Source organism: Emys orbicularis, chromosome 6, assembly GCF_028017835.1.
Source record: "Emys orbicularis isolate rEmyOrb1 chromosome 6, rEmyOrb1.hap1, whole genome shotgun sequence".
In the NCBI taxonomy this organism is placed as follows: domain Eukaryota; kingdom Metazoa; phylum Chordata; order Testudines; family Emydidae; genus Emys; species Emys orbicularis.
The window spans coordinates 120,827,322-120,847,231 of record NC_088688.1 but is presented as its reverse complement, the minus strand read 5'-3'; the positions used below and the strand labels follow the sequence as shown (position 1 = coordinate 120,847,231).

The following is a 19,910-nucleotide window of genomic DNA, read 5'->3' as shown; positions in this document are numbered from 1 at the left end:
ATCTCTATTGGGGTGTCGGAGGAGGACTGTCCGTGGGGCCGTCTGTCCCTGTTGGGCTCACGCCATCCAAACTTATTGACTGTGCAGCAAGGTCAGATGCTGAGCGGCGTAGGGGAATTGTTTGCCGCCCCCTGTATGCATATGCGAGGTGCATAGGATTGCACCTGTGTTGAGGGGTTGTTACTGCCTCAGCAGGAGGGGTTTTTACCGCCTCATAGTCCGGACAGAGGGGTTGTTTACCGCCTCAAGAGGGGTTTTTACCGCCTCGAGTGATGCATCGAGGTACTTGGGAATAGTACCTGAGGTACTTGGGAATAGTACCTGGAGTAAGGCCTTGGTGTGTGTGTGTGTGTGTACACCAGTGTGAATTGAGTGTTACCGGAAGACGCCCAGAGTACTCTGCGAAGTCTTTTGGCTCGTGACCAGAACTACTCTAACGCAAGCCCGGTAACTAGAGGATCTTTTAGGAGATCCGACCCACGGTACGCTAACTCGGCCTGGCATCGTCCGGCGAGGAGGCTGCCTGGGTCTAGGAGTGTGTGAACCCATCTTCCCACCCCTTTTCCTCTCCGTGTGAGCCACTGACAGTCGGACCATCTCACTGGATGCAACAGAGTAAGCGGCGCCGTCTCTCTGAGATTAGCCGACGCTCTTTGCTGAAGGGAGGTGTAGGAGGTCATGGCTATCCTCGTTAGTCTCTCCTGTGTGAGTACCCTGTAGGGAGAGATCCTTAGTTTATATGCCGCTAGCGCGGACAGGGCATCCTCCTCCCTGTGTGTGTGATTGGAAAATGGGTGGGGGACAGTCTAAGGATTCCCTCTCACCCCCTAAGGGTACCCCAGCTTATTTTATGTACGTACATTATGGTCCTAAAACCTGCAGGTATTTAGAGAATTGGAATCATTACACGCGTGAAAATTTATCTAAACAATGCCCACTAGAAGGTACCTTCAATCTAGATAAGATCATACATCTCAGAGGAGCTTTTAATCACCAAAAAAGAGAGCCTCTGACACACAATGGGAGCAATTTGTCTATTGAGGAAAGGAACGGGTTAATTTGAAATTCAGCTTGGTCCAGAGATAAAGAGAAAGTTAATCTGCGTTCAAGGTCAAGAATCAATGCAGACCAGGCTAAGTACAAAGAAAAACTACTTTCGGCCCCAGCTGGCTGTGAAAAAATATAGACATAGTCAAACCAAAGGCAATACAAGTTACAGTGCTGAGATTACATTTGCAAAGCTTAACTGTCCAGTGAGATCCAACAGTCTGCCTTTGCGACCCTGGAGCCGGCGTGGTTTGGGGACGCTGAAGAAGCCACAGGCAGCCGGCCTGGACTGGAATCACTGAAAAGACGCCCCAGGAGACTTCAGGGTGTAAAAGAACTGCCCTCCCAAGAGAGGAAGCAAGTTGGAGATTGCACAGCACCTTCTCTCAACGTTATACACAGACGTGGCCAGTCTGGACATACGTGTGTGAGTATGAAAGTGTGCCTACTCTCAGCCGCAGTAAGTCTGAGAACCGGAGAGGGATTTAGCATTCCTCTCTCCACCCCGGTTGACCGGGAAGGGTGTCAGGTGGATCTACCCCAGTCGTAGCAGGACTGGGCAATAGAGAAAGGAGTAAGTAATTATAAGCATGGGGATTTCAAATCCCCAGGATAATAATTGGAATGGTAAAATCTGAGTTGATTGGGTGTCGTTTTGGGAGACAAGCAAGTGATTTAAGAAAAGAGAGTGAAAAGTTAACTCTGTAGTTGCTAGAGGGAATCAAGCAGTGAAACTTGGTAGGAATGTCTGTAAGTAATTCAGGCAAGAGGTTATTTAAGTGGAATTATTTGACTATGAATAAGTTAGTCAAATGTGCTGAAAAACACTCCTGCTGTGTATAATCTGTATTTTATAAGTTTGAGATGAATTGGTATTGTTTTAAAGTTGCAAAAACGGAAAATACTTTTGCCAGACACAGGAAACTAGTGTTGTTTAATATGGTGTTTAGCATTTAATCCTTAAGGTGACTTAATGCTTTACAAGATTTAAAATGTTTTAACTAAAGACCAAAGGTTGTGGCTGCAGCAGGGTAGTCAAAGCCAGGAGAATAAAAGATTTGAATTTGTTTTTGGGTAACAAAATAGCAGATAAAAAAATCTGGTAAAAAGATAGAGAAGGACAGTGCCCCTGGCTCTGTGTGGTCGAGCTGTCACTTTACTAGGGGTGCATGGAGATTTTGTAAGCACAAAAGAAACAGTTACACCTTGTGTAGAAATTGATGTGGCTAGTGTTATGGAAATTGAATTGTGGAGAGGATGTGCATTTTCCCCAGAACATGTGCAGTGTATATTGTAGCAGAGGTAAAAGAAATGCAAACCTACCAGTATAGGTTGTGTTGTCTTTTTCAGATCACTGGGTGTTTGAAAGCAGGAGCTAGAAGTAAAAGGCAATCAAAAGTCTGGGAAAGTTAATTGTGTCCCTTTTAAAGTAAGAATCTTTAAGCTGTGGATAGCTTTGGATCTGGAAGCAAGCCAGAAAGCATCTGTATTAATGCAATTTTCTAACTAATAAGGTAGAAGCCACTGAAACCTGGGCTGCCTATGAAACAAATACAAGGAAATATGGGGTAATTCCTCTGTTTTGTCTAAAATCAACAAGAGTATGTGTATATAAAGGAAATATTTTAAGCAATGACTGACTACCCAGAAGGGGTAGACCTCTGTTCTTTTGTCTTTCAGATCATCAGAGAAAACGGATGCCAGCTGAACAGCATTCAATGTACCATGCATTTACTGGTACAATAGGAATTATTTTTGTGTTCTTTGTCCTGTCTTGTGGTGTTTGTCTTGTGGCCAGAATTGTTGGGTTTAATAATTTCATAAGACAGTCTAGTTCAAAATTAAATAGAAGGGTTAAATCAAAAAGCAGATACTTGTTTTATTCAACTTGGAATACAAAAAGTGTTTGGATAAATCAGGAAAATGTGATATACTAAAGTCTAATATAGTTGCTTAAGTAAGAAAAAGAAACTTCATTGGCCAGATTTTTAATTGAAAAAATTGTTGTTAAAATTTGCATACCAACAGTCTTTGGAAGCAAGGACATGGAAGGTTAACCCACTCCCCATATTGCCCATGGGATCCTTCTGGCTACCTCAGATTTCTAGCCAGAGGGCTGGGGAGGGAGGAAAGCTATTGGACACCAGAGGTTGTACCGAGTGGACTCCTCAAAAGTGGGAGTGCTTGTCCTGGTTTGTTGCTCCAAAGCTCTGTAATAAAGTTATTTTACTGGAAGGGTGTACATGGCATACATTGAATAATAAGACTAATGTACTGTATAATGGCAATGTGTATGTGTTCATTGTTGGGAAAAGGTGTATGAGTGAAGAGTGGAAGTTTCCTTTGTAGGTTAAAAGAAGCCAAGAAGGGGAGAAGGAAAAAGAACAGAATGAGTTAACTGAGGAAAAAATAGCTAGCAAGCTCAGTCCAAAGATAAGACGTTGGCCCCATCCAAGGATACTACCCACAGCTAAGACTTGGCTGACAGCCAAGAAAAGGGGGGGCCTGAATGTGCCCAACAACTATGATATCTGCAAAACACTGCCAGGCATTAATGAAATGTGTTAGGTTTCTTTTCTCACAGATAAAAGAAGTGCTACCCAAAGACCCTAGCAGCCCTGCCATTCATTGAAACAAGGAGACTGAGTCTATGTAAAGTCCATCAACGAAAGACTGCTTTGGCTCCATGCTGGAAAGGCCCTTTCCAAGTCCTGTTAACCACCAACACCGCTGTAAAGTGCCAAGGACTGCCCACCTGGAACCATGCTTCTTACTGCAAAAAGACCCCTCCACCTGGAGAGGATTCTCCAGCTGCTGATCAGCCTATTTCTCCTGCTAGCTCTGCTGTGCCTCCTGGACAGCAGGGAAGGAGGACAAGGTGAAGTGCTAGTAACCTCTCCTTTGTCCACTGACAGATCTACAATGCCTTTGAATTCTTTTACAGGAATCACACCAGTACAGGGTGAAGTGCTAGTAACCTCTCCCCTGCACTATGGTGAATCACAACTGCTTTTGAAGAAGAAAAGAAGAAACACTCGCTCTGCTGAAACCACCAAAGTCCAGGAATTCCTGACTACAAAAGACATTAAGAACTGGCCCTGGTGGAGAAGACGGAGCATCGTTTATTGGCAAGGAGGGAACTGTGGGGACCGTTCCTGGGAATGCGGGGTCCAGTGGTGGGGTGGATTCTTTCCAGGGGCAGGACTTTGTGCTTATGGACAGGTACCTTCAGGATGCACTGCCCTTCCTAATTGGCTTTCAGAAGATGAATATCAAAACCGCCTTGCCACCACTAGTACTACACCCACTAGTCCCTTGACCCCTGCCACCACCACTGTAACTTACCCAGATACAAACCGTACTGTATATTCCAATGAAACCCATTGGCCAAGGCTTTCACATCTTAGTGATTTACTGAAATTTTGTTCAGAGAAATTATTCTTTAAAGTTCAGGATAATGTATATGAGCAAACAATTGAATGGAAAACAAATGGATCAGTAGAGATAGAAATACATGATATCACTACCAGCGAACCCCAAGAATTAATAATTGCAATTGATGGGTTCTATAGTGAAGTAGATATGATGGTTGTTCCTGGAACTTGTACTGTGTTAAATGAGAGAGGCCCTTATTGTTATTTGGTCACCCAATTAGTGAATAATCAGACAAATACCCAAATTGTTCACAGGGGGCTGCCATTAGATTAGCACAACAGAGGGCTTGGGTTATTTCCTCTAGAAAGAAGAGAGACTTGACCGGATCCCTGTGGGATGGGGCCAATAGTGTGGAATATTTTTAAGAACCAGGAACATGATGAGAAATTGGGCCAACTAGAGAAGGCCATTGGCCTTGTTTCTGGAGCACAACTAACCCAGGTACAGGCTGGAGTTGGTGAGTTACATGTTATTTCCGCCCTTAGTTCTATGACCCAGAAGTTGCTAAGAGAGATGGTATTGAATATCACTGAGGCTGGGAAGGCATTGCAGTGGGATCTAGCATGTTCAGAGACTCAGGATTTCCTGAATGACCAGCTGATGTCCATTCGGAATGATCTAGAACATCAGGCTTGGCCCACTGCCCTTACAGACACATCAGGAGTACCATCTGATCTGTGGCCATGGAGACTTACTTGGAAACTTTCTGGATGGAAGTGCGGACGTTCTCAGTGCTCCTTCCAAGCATATGGACCGGTAAAGGGGGTGTGGGCTCCCACATACCGTATCCTGCCGGGTCCATGGGGAGGATGCATGTGGGATTGGGTAATTCACCGAGACATCTGGGAAATTAGACCACCTGATATGCCCAATCGATTTTTAGTCAGTGCTCCTGGGATTACACCTCACATTTGGATGGGGTTAGGAAGTCAGTGGACATTTTGGCCATTAGAACCCCACAGCTTCAGTGTAACCGTAAACTGGAGCCAGGAGAAGTTGTCACTGTTTATGACTACGTTTGCTGGGAGGGTAGGGGACAAGGAACTACCCTGACAGGACACTTACTTTTTCAAGCTAACGATAGCTGTGTGTATGTTAATGACACCACATTACAAGACATACATTTTAATCTCACTACCACTGCAGGCAATCATATTATTTACTGGCCTGCAGATAGAGCTTTCCAAGTAGCCCTTAGGTTCCAGATACCCTTTAATTGGACTAGTTTAGTACCTGATAGATTTCAGAATTTGTTTTCACTGTTACCAGAGATTCAGAAAATCTCTGAAGTACAAGGGCAAATTCACATGCTTCAAAACATATATCAAGTTGAAAAGTATGCCTTTCAGACAGCTTATAGAGTATCCACTTTATGTACTAAGTATGATGTATTGTGCTTTGTGACTAAGGCTGTACAACAACCCCATTATAGTATTGCTATGGGAATGTTATTGCTTGTATTGTTATTAGTTAGCTTAGGATTATGTTATTGTTGTTGTAAAAGACGTAATAATAGTAATACCTTTCATGTTCATGCTAATCATGCATTGTCATTACATCCAATCAGAACCGCTAAAATTGAAACATCTGATATAGAATCTGAAGTCCAGGACTTGATGCAAATAGAGGTTTGAGAATGTTTGTTGTACTAGAAGTACAAAAGGGGGGGTTGTGGAAGCAGAAAAAGAACTGTCAGAAAAGAACTGCAATGCATGACAGTTTGTTAGCAAGAGTCAGGCTAACTGTAGCCCTGATAACGCGAGATTTGTAGAAGCGAGGATTGTGTGAGGCGGGTGAGAAAGTACTGTGTGAGAAGTTATTGTGACCTTGTATAGATAAGGTGTAGAAGACCTTGTGTAGATAAGGTATAGGAAATATTGTATGTTGGCAAGAGTCAAAACAATTAAGAAATAAGATATCAAGATGGCTTATGTATAAACAAAATGCAGCTGTCCCTCATTATTTCTGTAATGAAAGGTATAAATGCTCGTTGTAATTAGGTATCAGTGAGAGAGACCTGCTTGGCTCTCTCCCTCTGCACAATTGTGAGAGTTAATAAAGCTTCTGACTTGCTGTACCCAAACAAAAGAGTGAGAACTCAGTTTTTCTCCGACACCCCTTTGGATCTTAAAACAAGGAGAAATCAATCAGGTTCTTAAAAAGAAGGCTTTTAATTAAAGCAAAAGGTAAAAATCATCTCTGCAAAATCAGTATGGAAAATAACTTTACAGGGTAATCAAACTTAAAGAGCTCAGAGGAATCCCCTCTGTCTTAGGTTCAAAGTATAGCAAACAAGATAAGCACTCTGGTAAGAGGTACATTTACAAGTTGAGAAAACAAAGTAAATCTAAGACGCCTTGCCTGGCTTTTACTTACAATTTTGAAATAAGAGAGACTTGTTTAGAAAGATGGGGAGAACCTGGATTGATGTCTGGTCCCTCTCAGTCCCAAGAGCGAACAACCCCTTAAACAAAGGACACACACAAAGCCTTTCCCCCCCCAAGATTTGAAAGTATCTTGTCCCCTTATTGGTCCTCTGGGCCAGGTGTCAGCCAGGTTACCCGAGCTTCTTAACCCTTTACAGGTAAAAGGATTTTAGAGTCTCTGACCAGGAGGGACTTTAGTACTGTACACAGTATGGCTGTCACCCTTCCCTTTATAGTTATGACACGCCCCCCAAATCACAGATAGTGTTGGACGTTTGGTTCCACACTGGCTGTGATTTCTTCCTGGAGTTCTAGGAGAAAACAGAGTTAACAAGACACATGTACCTTTAGACATACTACTGATTATATAAAAACTAACAATATGTTTCATTACAAGAACAATTGTTAACCAGTTAACTCTGGGAAACTTTCCCGGGAGAGTGCATCAGCCACTTTGTTAGAAGCTCCCGAAATGTGTTGTATTTCAAAATCAAAATCTTGGAGAGCTAAACTCCACCGAAGAAGTTTTTTGTTATTCCCCTTGGCGGTATGAAGCCACTGTAGCGCAGCATGGTCTGTTTGTAGTCGGAAGCGCCGTCCCCAAACATATGGGCGTAGCTTTTCCAGCGCGTACACAATGGCGTAGCATTCCTTTTCGCTGATTGACCAGTGGCTTTCCCTCTCAGACAGTTTCTTGCTGAGAAACACGACAGGATGGAATTCTTGATCTGGTCCTTCCTGCATTAAAACTGCTCCCACGCCTCGCTCGGAAGCATCTGTGGTTACTAGGAACGGTTTGTCAAAGTCTGGGGCCCTTAGCACAGGGTCAGACATGAGTGTTGCCTTAAGCTGGTTAAAGGCCTTTTGACACTTATCAGTCCACTGAACTGCATTTGGCTGTTTCTTTCTGGTTAGGTCTGTCAGCGGGGCGGCGATTTGGCTGTAGTGTGGTACAAATCGCCTATAATATCCGGCCAAGCCTAAGAAGGATTGGACCTGTTTCTTTGACTTTGGAACCGGCCACTTTTGGATAGCATCCACTTTGGCCTGTAGGGGATTTATAGTTCCTTGACCCACCTGGTGCCCCAGGTACGTCACTCTGTTTTGGCCTATTTGACACTTTTTAGCCTTAACAGTTAGTCCTGCCTGCCGGATGCGCTCGAAAACTTTTTTCAGGTGCTCCAGGTGTTCTGTCCATGAATCAGAAAAAATGGCCACATTATCGAGGTAGGCAACTGCAGATTCTCCCAATCCTGATAGGAGACCATCTACAAGTCTTTGGAAGGTGGCGGGTGCATTTCGCAACCCGAAAGGGAGTACATTGAATTCATACACCCCTGCCTGGGTGACGAAGGCTGACCTTTCCTTAGCGGGTTCATCTAGTGGTACTTGCCAGTACCCTTTGGTTAAGTCTAAAGTAGAGATGAATTGGGCATGTCCCAATTTTTCCAATAGCTCATCTGTGCGTGGCATTGGATAGTTGTCAGGACGAGTTACAGCATTTAGCTTACGGTAGTCCACGCAAAAGCGTATTTCCCCATCTGGTTTGGGAACTAGAACCACTGGAGATGCCCATGCACTGGTAGAGGGGCGGCTTATACCCATCTGTAGCATGTCCTGGATCTCCCTTTGTATAGCCGCTTGGGCATGAGGTGACTCCCGGTAGGGTGGGGTTCTAATTGGGTGAGCATTACCTGTGTCAATGGAGTGGTATGCCCGTTCGGTCTGTCCTGGAGTGGCTGAGAAAATCGGTGCAAAGCTTGTGCACAGCTCCTTTATCTGCTGTCGCTGCAGACGTCCCAGAGTCGTGGAGAGGTTCACCTCTTCCACGCCACCATTCCTTTTTCCTTCATAGTAGACACCTGCAGGCCACTCCGCGTCATCAGTTTCCTGGGCTGTAAACTGGCAAACGTTTAATTCTCTAGAATAAAAGGGCTTAAGAGAATTAACATGGTATACCTTAGGCTTTATGTTGGAGGTGGGGGAGGCTATGAGATAGTTAACAGCTCCTAGGCGCTCCTGGACCGTAAATGGTCCTTCCCACGACGCTTCCATTTTATGGGCCTGGAGCGCCTTTAAGACCATGACTTGGTCTCCTACTTTGAAGGACCGTTCTCTGGAATGTTTATCATACCAGGCCTTTTGCTCTTCCTGAGCATCCTTTAGGTTTTCTTTAGCAAGGGCTAAAGAGTGTCGGAGGGTGTTTTGTAGGTTGCTTACAAAGTCTAGAATGTTAGTTCCTGGAGAAGGCGTAAACCCCTCCCATTGCTGCTTCACCAACTGTAATGGCCCCTTAACCTCGCGGCCATACACAAGTTCAAATGGTGAAAACCCTAAACTGGGATGTGGTACAGCCCTGTAGGCAAAAAGCAACTGCTGCAACACTAGGTCCCAATCATTGGAGTGTTCATTTACGAATTTACGTATCATGGCCCCCAAAGTTCCATTAAACCTCTCCACCAGACCATTGGTTTGATGGTGATGAGGGGTGGCAACCAAGTGATTCACCCCATGAGCTTTCCACAGGTTTTTCATGTTCCCTGCCAGGAAATTAGTTCCCGAATCTGTAAGTATGTCGGAGGGCCACCCTACCCTGGCAAAAATGTCTGCTAATGCCTGGCACACACTTTTAGTCTTGGTGTTGCTTAAGGGTACAGCTTCCGGCCATCGGGTAGCAAAATCCATGAAAGTCAGTACGTACTGCTTTCCTCTGGGTGTCTTCTTTGGGAAAGGACCCAGAATATCCACAGCTACTCGCTGAAATGGGACCTCAATTATGGGTAGTGGCTGGAGAGGGGCTTTAACCTGGTCTTGGGGCTTTCCCACTCGTTGGCACACCTCACAAGACCGGACATAATTAGCAACGTCCTTGCCCATTCCCTCCCAGTGGAAGGACTTCCCCAACCGGTCTTTGGTTCTGTTCACCCCAGAATGGCCACTGGGATGATCATGGGCTAAGCTCAAGAGCTTTACCCGATACTTAGTGGGAACTACCAACTGTCTTTGAGGATGCCAGTCTTCCTGGTGCCCACCAGAAAGAGTCTCCTTGTATAAAAGTCCTTTTTCTACAACAAACCGGGATCGGTTAGAAGAGGTGAGAGGCGGTGGGGTGCTCCGTGCCGCTGCCCAAGCTTTTTGAAGGCTGTCATCTGCTTCCTGCTCGGCCTGGAACTGTTCCCTTGATGCTGGAGACATCAGTTCCTCCTTGGACTGTGGACTGGGGCTTGGTCCCTCTGGAAGCGATGCAGGTGCTGGGGCTTTTTCCATTGACTGTGAACCGCTGTCCGCTGGTGCACTATGTGGTATTTCAGGCTCTGGCTGAGCCTCTTGGGTAGGGTTATCTGCTGCTTCTGCCAGTTTAGGCTCGCTGGTGTCCTCTGGCATTGGAGTTGTAGACGGGGTTGCAAGCGCTGGACTCAGTGCTGGCAATGGTTCTGGTGCTGGTTGCGTTGCCAGTTCCGGTTCTGGGACTGGCTTTGGCTGGGTCTCTGGGATTGGATCCACTACGGCTGTTGCAGTCGTTGGCAGGGGATCCGGTTCCACCACCTGGTTTTGGGTCTCCGGTAACACAGACGGGGTCCTGGTGGACGGCTCAGGAACAGGGATGGGGGTGAAAGCTTGCTTAGCCTGGCTGCGGGTGACTATTCCCACCCTCTTGGCTAGCTTCACATGGTTAGCCAAGTCTTCCCCCAGTAGCATGGGAATGGGATAATTGTCATAGACTGCAAAAGTCCACATTCCTGACCAGCCCTTGTACTGGACATGCAACTTGGCTGTAGGCAAGGTTACAGACTGTGACACGAAGGGTTGAATTGTCACTGTAGCCTCAGGGTTGATGAGTTTGGGGTCCACTAGGGATTGGTGGATAGTTGACACTTGTGCCCCAGTGTCCCTCCAAGCGATAACCTTCTTTCCGCCCACTCTCAAGGTTTCCCTTCGCTCCGAGGGTATGAGAGAGGCATCTGGGTCTGGGTTTCTTTGGTGTGATTGGGGTGTAATGAACTGTAATCGGTTGGGGTTCTTGGGGCAGTGAGCCTTTATATGCCCCAGTTCATTACATTTAAAACATCGCCCTGCTAAGGTATTACCGGGGCGATGTTGGTTGCTGGAGACTGGTGTGGTGGGGTGAGAAGGCGTCTGGGGTTTCCCTTGGGATGTGGGTGGGGCCTTGGGTTGTCCCCGGTGATAAGGTTTTGTTTCGGCTTGCCCCTTCTGATATTCGCTCCAACTGCTACTAGCTTTTTTCTTTTCTGTCACCTCCACCCATTTGGCTCCAATCTCCCCCGCCTCGGTTACAGTTTTGGGCTTCCCATCTAGGATGTACCTTTCTATTTCCTCAGGAACACCCTCTAAAAACTGCTCCATTTGCAATAGGAAGGGCAACTCTTCCGTAGATTTAACATTTGCTCCTGATATCCAGGCATCCCAATTTTTCCCAATGTGGTAGGCATGTCGGGTAAATGACACATCAGGTTTCCACCTTAGGGCTCTGAACCGCCGACGGGCATGCTCAGGTGTTAGCCCCATTCTGATTCTGGCCTTGTTTTTAAAAAGTTCATAACTGTTCATGTGTTCCTCAGGCATTTCAGCCGCCACCTCTGCTAAGGGTCCACTGAGCTGCGGCCTCAGCTCTACCATGTACTGGGTTGGAGGGATGTCGTATCCAAGGCAGGCCCTTTCAAAATTTTCTAAGAAGGCCTCAGTATCATCGCCTGCCTTGTAGGTGGGGAATTTCCTGGGATGGGAAGTGGTACCTGGAGAGGAGTTGTTAGGATGGTCTGATGCACCCTGCCTAGTCCTTGCTGCTTCCAGTTCCATCTCTTTTTCTTTCAGCTCCATTTCTCTTTTATGGGCCTCCTGTTTGGCTTTTTCTTCTCTTTCATGGGCCTCCTGTTTGGCTTTCTCTTCTCTTTCATGGGCCTCCTGTTCAAGTTTTTTAATTTGAAGTAGTCTCTGATGTTTTTTCTCATTTTCTTCTGCTTCTAGTCTGGCCAGTTCTAGTTTGCTAGCTGCTTCACTGGTAGTCATTTTTCTGGTTTTCTTGTGCTGGGTCACACCCCTCTGCAGTTGACTGAAACTGGGATGTATTTAGCTCAGGCTCCTGCTGAGTGCTGCTGAGTTAACAGAGACTTTCTAACTAGCTACTTCCGAGGATGTAAAAAAGAAAAAAAACACAATTCAGCTTGTAAATTATCTTTACCAGTTGTTTGCTCATTAATTGAACCCTTCTCTTAACAAAGGACCTTGTTAAAAAAACTTAACACCTCTGCCTTCAGGCAAGGAGAGATAAGATATGCATCTACCTTCAGCTCTGCTCTCCAAGCAGCTAGAAGGAAAAAAAAATCTTACTGGCTTTTGGGTTTAAAACGATCCCACCGCTGCCACCATGTCAAGGCTGTATCCCTACTTTGAACTTTAGGGTACAAATGTAGGGGCCTGCATGAAAACTGCTAAGCTTATCTACCAGCTTAGCTCTGGTCCCGCTGCCACCATTCTCGATGGATTCCCTCCCTGGGAAGCCTTGAGAAACCTTTCACCAATTCCCTGGTGAATACAGATCCAAACTGCTTGGATCTTAAACAAGGAGAGATTGACCCTTCCCCCCTCCTTCCTTTCACCAACTCCTGGTGAATACAGATCCAAACCCCCTTTGGATCTTAAAACAAGGAGAAATCAATCAGGTTCTTAAAAAGAAGGCTTTTAATTAAAGCAAAAGGTAAAAATCATCTCTGCAAAATCAGTATGGAAAATAACTTTACAGGGTAATCAAACTTAAAGAGCTCAGAGGAATCCCCTCTGTCTTAGGTTCAAAGTATAGCAAACAAGATAAGCACTCTGGTAAGAGGTACATTTACAAGTTGAGAAAACAAAGTAAATCTAAGACGCCTTGCCTGGCTTTTACTTACAATTTTGAAATAAGAGAGACTTGTTTAGAAAGATGGGGAGAACCTGGACTGATGTCTGGTCCCTCTCAGTCCCAAGAGCGAACAACCCCTTAAACAAAGGACACACACAAAGCCTTTCCCCCCCCAAGATTTGAAAGTATCTTGTCCCCTTATTGGTCCTCTGGGCCAGGTGTCAGCCAGGTTACCCGAGCTTCTTAACCCTTTACAGGTAAAAGGATTTTAGAGTCTCTGACCAGGAGGGACTTTAGTACTGTACACAGTATGGCTGTCACCCTTCCCTTTATAGTTATGACAGGGCTGCCGCCTGCCCTGCACAGCAGGGTCTGGGGGCCCAGCCGCCAGGCCCCCCGCCAAGGGCTCCACTCCTGGCCCCACTTTGTGGCGGGGTCTCTGGGCGGAAGGCGCTGGGCATAGGGGTCGGGGACGGGCAGGGCGCTGTGGTTCTCAACCTGTGGCCCACAATGATAAATAGGTTGAGAACCACTGGACTAGGTGATCTGGTGGTCCCTTCTGGCCTTAAATTCTGTGACAGTGACTCTGTGATTACATATGATACGCCAATCCCACAAATTGTCTAGTCAGCAAGAGCGAGAAACAAATGTATCATACCTACAGCTCTTAATCATTCACTAGGTTGACAGTGTAATTTGGATGAGGAGTTGAAATTTGGGACTTGACAGTAATTAGGCAGTTTGAACTGGACTCTTTAATGCTGAAAGAACACTTCATTACCTTGCCAACTCTTCAGATCTCATTAGATAAAAATGACTAGAAAAGAACAAAGATGATGTTAAATTGAATATTGATGGAAGAGATTAAATAACTTCTTTCATCTTCAAAGAAATCTTCACAACACCCATGTGAATTGAATAAGGAATATCATCTCCATTTTACAGATGGGCAAACTAAAACACTGAGGCCCAGATCCACAAAAGAACTTAGGGGTATAAGTGCAGGGTTTAGTTTGGGTTTAAGTCTATGTCCCAGTTCTAGGCTCAACTGTGGTCTACAAAACTCCCACTGAATCCTGTAGGTGCCTAAACTTACTTGGCGCCTAAATTTTCAGGTTAAAAGTTCCCTCAGCACCTAAGTTTCTCCCTCTGAGCATGCATGCTGGGAGTCCAGACACCTATCTCCTGCCTAAGCCCCAGAGAGATCCACAAATAGAGGGAAGACAGGCATCCGTCCGCATATCTCATGTGTGGGGCCAGATCTGGTAGATGTGCTTAGAGGCCACATACCAGATTGGGCCCCATTCAAATGAATAACTTTTAGCCCCGTGATTTCTACTCACCTGGGATGAGGGAGATGCAGGTTCAATTCCCTTCAAGCAAAGGGGAAGAAAGAACATTAACAAGCATCTCCCACCTCTCAGGGGTGCTCTAACTACTGAGCTATGAAATATTCTGATATGGGCTTTCTTCAGTCTCTCCTGTTGAAGCTGTTCCTCTGTATATAAATATTTAGTCATTGGAGCAGGGGGATGGGACCCTGAGTCTCCCACCTCCTAGGTGGGTACCCTACCCACAAGGCTATACAGTAATTTTCTCTCTCTCTCTCACCCAGTGACTCTTAAGTATTTCTACACAGTGGAACAGCTTCAACAGGAGAAACTGAGGGACCCCTACATCAGATGATCCTGTAGGTCAGTGGTTAAAGCTCTCTCCTGGAGATCCCTGTTCAAATCCTTTCTCGGCCCGACGGGTGGGTTGAACCTGGGTCTCCCACAACCCAGCTAAGTGCTTTAACTAGTGGGCTAAAAGTTATACAATAAGATCATCCTCTGGCCATTTTGTGCAGTGAGGCAGGAGCCTAATTAATTCACATAAGAAACAATTTAGGTGCCTAAGCCACTGGACTCCAGGAGAGGGGATTCCCAACTCAAGCTTTGTGGATCACAGTGTTGTTCCTGTCATTTTCTAGGTGCCTAAATGTTAGGTGTTGCAACATGAAGCATTGCAACACCCCAGAGAGATGAGTCATTTGCACAAGGCCACTTTGAGTCAATTAAAACATCCAGATTAGGAATATGAGGATTCCTGAATCCCAGCTCTGTACTCAACCAATGGACTCTGTTGCCTTTCTGCATGTACACAGAATGTTATTTTCTTGGGAATTATTTGTGACTACAATTTGACTTGAAAAGAACATATTAATTACACATCAAACAAATACAAAACTGATCTCCTAAAATGTATATCTTGAAATTGTTGGAGAACACATTTTAAAAATCCCAAACATTATGGCCGATCCATTCGGGCTTTCATCAGAACAATGCTAGATTATTCTTTTTTTAAAAGTTTAACATCCATACAGTCTGCAACATAACATGGCAACTGTTTGCTTAGGAAAAGAGGACAGCTTTATGGTGATGAGAAACTGGAAAGAACTTTGTGATAACATGACTGCTACAGGTTCTTTAATGACCTTATGCCTATGTGTGGCAGGTGAATATGTTGGGATCAAAAGCAAAATAAGATGGGACAGATATTTATAGTGTAAAGGAGTATGTTAGTGTATAGACTATTAGCATATGGACTATATATCTGATGAGAATATATGAATGTTAGTTCATTTAAACGTTATGTAAGTAAGCTAAACAAAAGTCCTTTAGTGTAAAATTCTCCTTTCTCATAACTAAATTACAAAGAAAATATTCAGCTTCTGAAACAAGGAAACAATAGTTTGTTTATAACAGAGCATGTTGACTAATCATGAGTGTTTAACCATCTTTTGTTTGTTGAAGAGGATTATTATAATATACATAGACCCTGATCATGTAATTAGATCTGTGCACAAAGACCTCTGGGCTTGCTTGAACCCCATTTAAGTATACCATATACCACTTTTAAGCAACCATATAATCTTCCAATACCTTTATAAAAGAGTTGAGTGGAATACAATATATATATATAATTTATACCTCACTGACCTCAATGGAGTTACACCAGGGATTAATGTGCCACCCAACTTCTACAGAAATGCCTTGTTGCCTTTTACAGAAGTTGCCTTGTTGGAGTTGGAAGGACAGACAAAGGTCAAAAGAGGCAATCAACCAGAGAAAGAGAGAAAAATAGAGAAGCTAGGCAGCTACTGAAAGAGAAACAATGAAAACATGGCATAGAGATTGGGAAATCTACTCTCAAAGCACAAGTTTGCTTCCTATCAAAATTAAATTCTTCTAACCCTAAGAGGGCCTTCTCCTAAACTGTCCCTTCTTTCTACTATTCTCCACCGATATAACAGGCAGGGTCACCAGCCCTATCACAATACGTTTGCTTTTCTCTTTCATTGCAGCAAATAAAACAAGGTAATTAATGTTTGTTCCAAATCTCTACTGGCCTGGGGTACCAACAGGGAATGGAAGTGAACTTAGGTTTTTTGCATGGCAGTGAAGTCTAGAATACTGTTGATGAGACTGACCTACTTCTATTTTTGTACCAATTATAAGAATATCCTCCATAGTATTTTAAAATCAGACATCAAATTTAGCTTGTAATAAGAAACATCTGTATTCTGCCATAAAACGCTGGGACTCTTTTCTTAGCATAACCTCTAAGGAAAAGACTATTTTTAAGGACTCTGAAATGAGTTATTAATATTTCCCTCTCTCTAGTGATGGTGTTTTCATTATCATAAATTTTGAGTGAGATGCCCTGATTAAGGTTCAGGAGGAGATGCATGTTCAAATTCATGTTTTCTGCCAAGGATCTGTGGATTCTACTTCAATGGCCCATAATGTGGCTTTTTGATTAGATGTTTGTTTTGCTTCTCTATTTTGGGGGAACAATATAAAAGTAATCTTACAAACTCTCCTGTATCATTAACAAAATCTTGACTCTTACTCTTGGGAATTTACCATTTAGATTCAAATTAAGCCCTCACCCATCCTCTTCATTTTGAAGGGTGACCCTCATTTTTTAAACCCATATTTCTCTCGGATCTGCATGAACCTGCTGTCATTTCACTTCCAACTACTCTAGAATACTTACATGAATTTTAAAAAACCCTGAACTTATAGGAAGTATTTGTATTCCTGACCTCAGCTCATTTTAATCTTCCTGCAGTAAAAATGTTATCATGTCTTCTATTTAGAGTCTAGGCAGCAGGGTGAGATCAGAGTACTGGGAAGCTTGTTGGTTTTGGTTTGCATGGGATTCAACTAAATGTCTTGTCTTTTTGTTCCATTGTATGCTTTACCCACCCTCAATTTTGCTTTCATTCTGAAGCATCTAACCATAACCTGGTCTAGGGTGGAAACCATCTGAAACCACAGACTTTCCATGTAAGACCTTAACTCAGCACAAGTTTGTGAATGCAGACTGACTTTAAAAGGCTTGCTCAGCTTTAGAAGACTTGAGAAGTCATGTGGTATAGTGAATCCAGCTGTCCTCTGCAACAGCCACCATTGTTATTATTTGTACTGTGGTAGCTCCCAGATGACTCAATCAGGGTTGGGGTGCCATTAAGCTGCATGTTGTACAAATACAGATACATGTTGTACATTGTCCTTTATGCAAAGAAGTTACGTTCTGAGACCCCCAATCTGCAGCTGAATCCACATGGACAGCTCTTTGCCCCAGAGCGGTGATGCAATAGGATTTTCACAGGTGTAAGGGATTGGTGTCTAGGATTCTTAAGAGGAGTGCACATGAGAAAGAAGGGAACACTGAAATACACCTTTATATATCTACAGTTCACTCTGGTATTTTGTTACTTTTCCAATTTATAAACTTTTCACTCGAGCCAACACTCAGTGCTATCCATGACAGCGGTGGGGCGAGTGACACACTTGGCCATACCCAAGGAGGCAGATAAATTCCCCCTGCTCATCTGAATCCTTTGCAGTCGCCGCACAAGCGCTCAGGCATGCATCGCAGAACAGGTGGCAGCTTCCCCGCAGGGCACCTCTGCGTGCAACAAAGGCAGAGCCTGGTCCTGAGTGGGGTGAGGACCCCCCCCCCGCCCCTGACACGCAGGGGCATCACCGTGCCTGGCCCAGGGCGGAGTTGCGGGCATGATGCCCCAGGGAGCTGCAAACAGGGCGAATCGGGGGGGGGGGCAGGGGACAATTGCAGGCCTGGAGCTCAGGGGGCGCCACAAAACGTGGTCTGTGTAAGTAAAGTAAAGTAAAATGGGAGGGGGCGGGGCCCCAGGTTTCGATTTCTCCACAGGCGCCTGGCAGCCACACGGTGACCCCCCAGGGCCCCGCGATCCCTCACGGGGGGGGTCACACCCTCTTTCCTGGGCCAGGTGCCCGGCCCCTTGCTCTGCATGAGGCTGCGGCTCGGCTACGCGCCAGCCCAGGACAGAAACGAGCCGCGCACCGCTACGGGAGCAGAGCAGACGGAGCGTGCCCCAGACACCGGGAGCGCGCAGTGCGCCTGCGCCGAGGAGGCTAGGGGCGGGGAGGGGACCGGAGGGGGCGGCTTCGCGCCCACTTACGCGGAGGGTTGCCAGGGTGTGTGGCGCGCGCTGAGCGGTCCCGCAAGGAACGTCGGGGGCGGGGCGAGGCAGGCGCGCGCCTGGGTGCACGCCTTGCGCCGGCGACGTCGGGCGCTTGGTCGCGACGCGCGCGCTACCTCTCGGTGAGGTTGGGCCTGGGTGTGTCGCCTGCGGAGGGCCCCCCCCTCTCACCGCACCGCATGCGCAGAAGAGGCAGCCCCGCCTTCAGCCCTCACTCCGTCCCTCCCTACCCCGGCTCCTCTCCCATCCTTCTCGCGTTCCCCTCCCGTGGCACCCGCCGCCGCGCCGCTCGCTCCCCCTCCCCCGGTCCCTCGCCGCTTCCTCCTGTCTGTGCCATGGATGGGTGAGTACCTGCCTGGCCCCCGGGGGCGCGGCCAGCCGGGGCTTGGCTCGGGGCGAGCCCCGCTGCTCCCCGCGCCCACCCGCTCCTGGCGGCCGCTTTCCAGCCGCGGAGCTGGGGGGGATGTGGCCGGGTAGCGGCGGGCTCCCCTTGGGGCCGGAGGGGCGGGGCGGCAGGTGGGGGCTGATCCTGTGTCTGGCGTGACTCGCCTCCCCCGGGCTGGTGGGGCCCCGCCCGGTGTCTGAGGCGGGTCGGGTCGCGGGGGCTCCGGGGGGGAGAACCAGGCCCTCGAGCGCGGGGGGGGGGGGTCCAACTTTTCTCTTTGCTGACCTCGGGTGAGGCTTAAACTTGGCGCGGGGCCGTGAGCCCGGGTGGCCGAGCCGCGAGGCCCCTGCAAGAGCCGCCGCTTGCCCCGGTGCCTCCCTGTTAGATAACGCTGGTGCGCGGCCGTGTCACCCGGCCGCCGCGGCCCCTCCTGCCCCGGGGCGGGGGGGGGGGAGTTTCGGTTTGCAGCGGGAGCTGCTGCTGCTGTGGTTGGCAAGGGGAAGTGCCGCGCACGGGAAGCTCTGTTGGGCTGCGGGTCCCCTCGGTCAGCAGAGGGGCGAGAAACCAGGCGAACAGGAAGGAAGCGTGCGCCGTGCTAGCGAAGCCAGCCGCTCCGGACGGGCTAAACTGGGTGCTGGCAGGGAGGGGCTGTGTGTGCGGATGGTAACACCAAGGAGTGGAGCCTCCCAGGCTGCGGGTTATTGTCGGAGCACATGATCGTTTCATGGAGTATGGATCAGGCAGCGTCCCTGCCTGGCCTTAGGTTAAAGGGTTGAATATAGTCTGATTTTCAGGGCAATGTTTGTGATTTTGAGTTTTCTCCGTTGGAGGAGACTGCACCTTATGTTGATGTAAACAACCGTTGGGGATCCCTAAACCTGTCAAAGCTATCGTTTTGATTTTATGCTGGTGTAGTTCCATTGACTTGGACTTAGTTACTCCTGATTTGCAGTGGTGAGCTGTGTGACTTTATATAATGTTGTTTTCCCCTGTCGAATAAGATTTCATGGTAGATTATACGAATGTTTTAAATGTTCCCAACAATTAACTTGGACTCTTGCTAGATATATCACAGAGATCGACCTCTTAAGTACCTTTTTGCCACTTCAGAGTAAACATAATTAAACAGACACATGCTATTTTGAATTCACAATTCTGAATTGTAAAGTGACAATTTAATAAGATTTTTGAAGACTGTAATTCAAAGCTACAATTTAAGTCCATACCTTCATGTTAGCAATTTTT

General features: G+C 46.5%; 1 protein-coding gene across 2 annotated transcripts in view; it reads left to right on the top strand.

The window, feature by feature from the left end:
- Nucleotides 1-18,539: 18,539 nt before the first annotated feature.
- Nucleotides 18,540-19,910, top strand: part of PTBP3 (polypyrimidine tract binding protein 3) — a 106,827-nt gene continuing 105,456 nt past the window's right edge. The window contains exon 1 of one of the 2 annotated variants that reach the window (XM_065406012.1): nucleotides 18,540-18,623. Coding sequence is in view for 1 of the 2 variants with exons in the window: in XM_065406011.1 (XP_065262083.1) it covers nucleotides 18,616-18,623 (8 nt within the window). In the remaining variant the exon portion in view is untranslated. The remainder of the gene's footprint in view (nucleotides 18,624-19,910) is intronic. The other variant, XM_065406011.1, reaches the window with a different exon arrangement.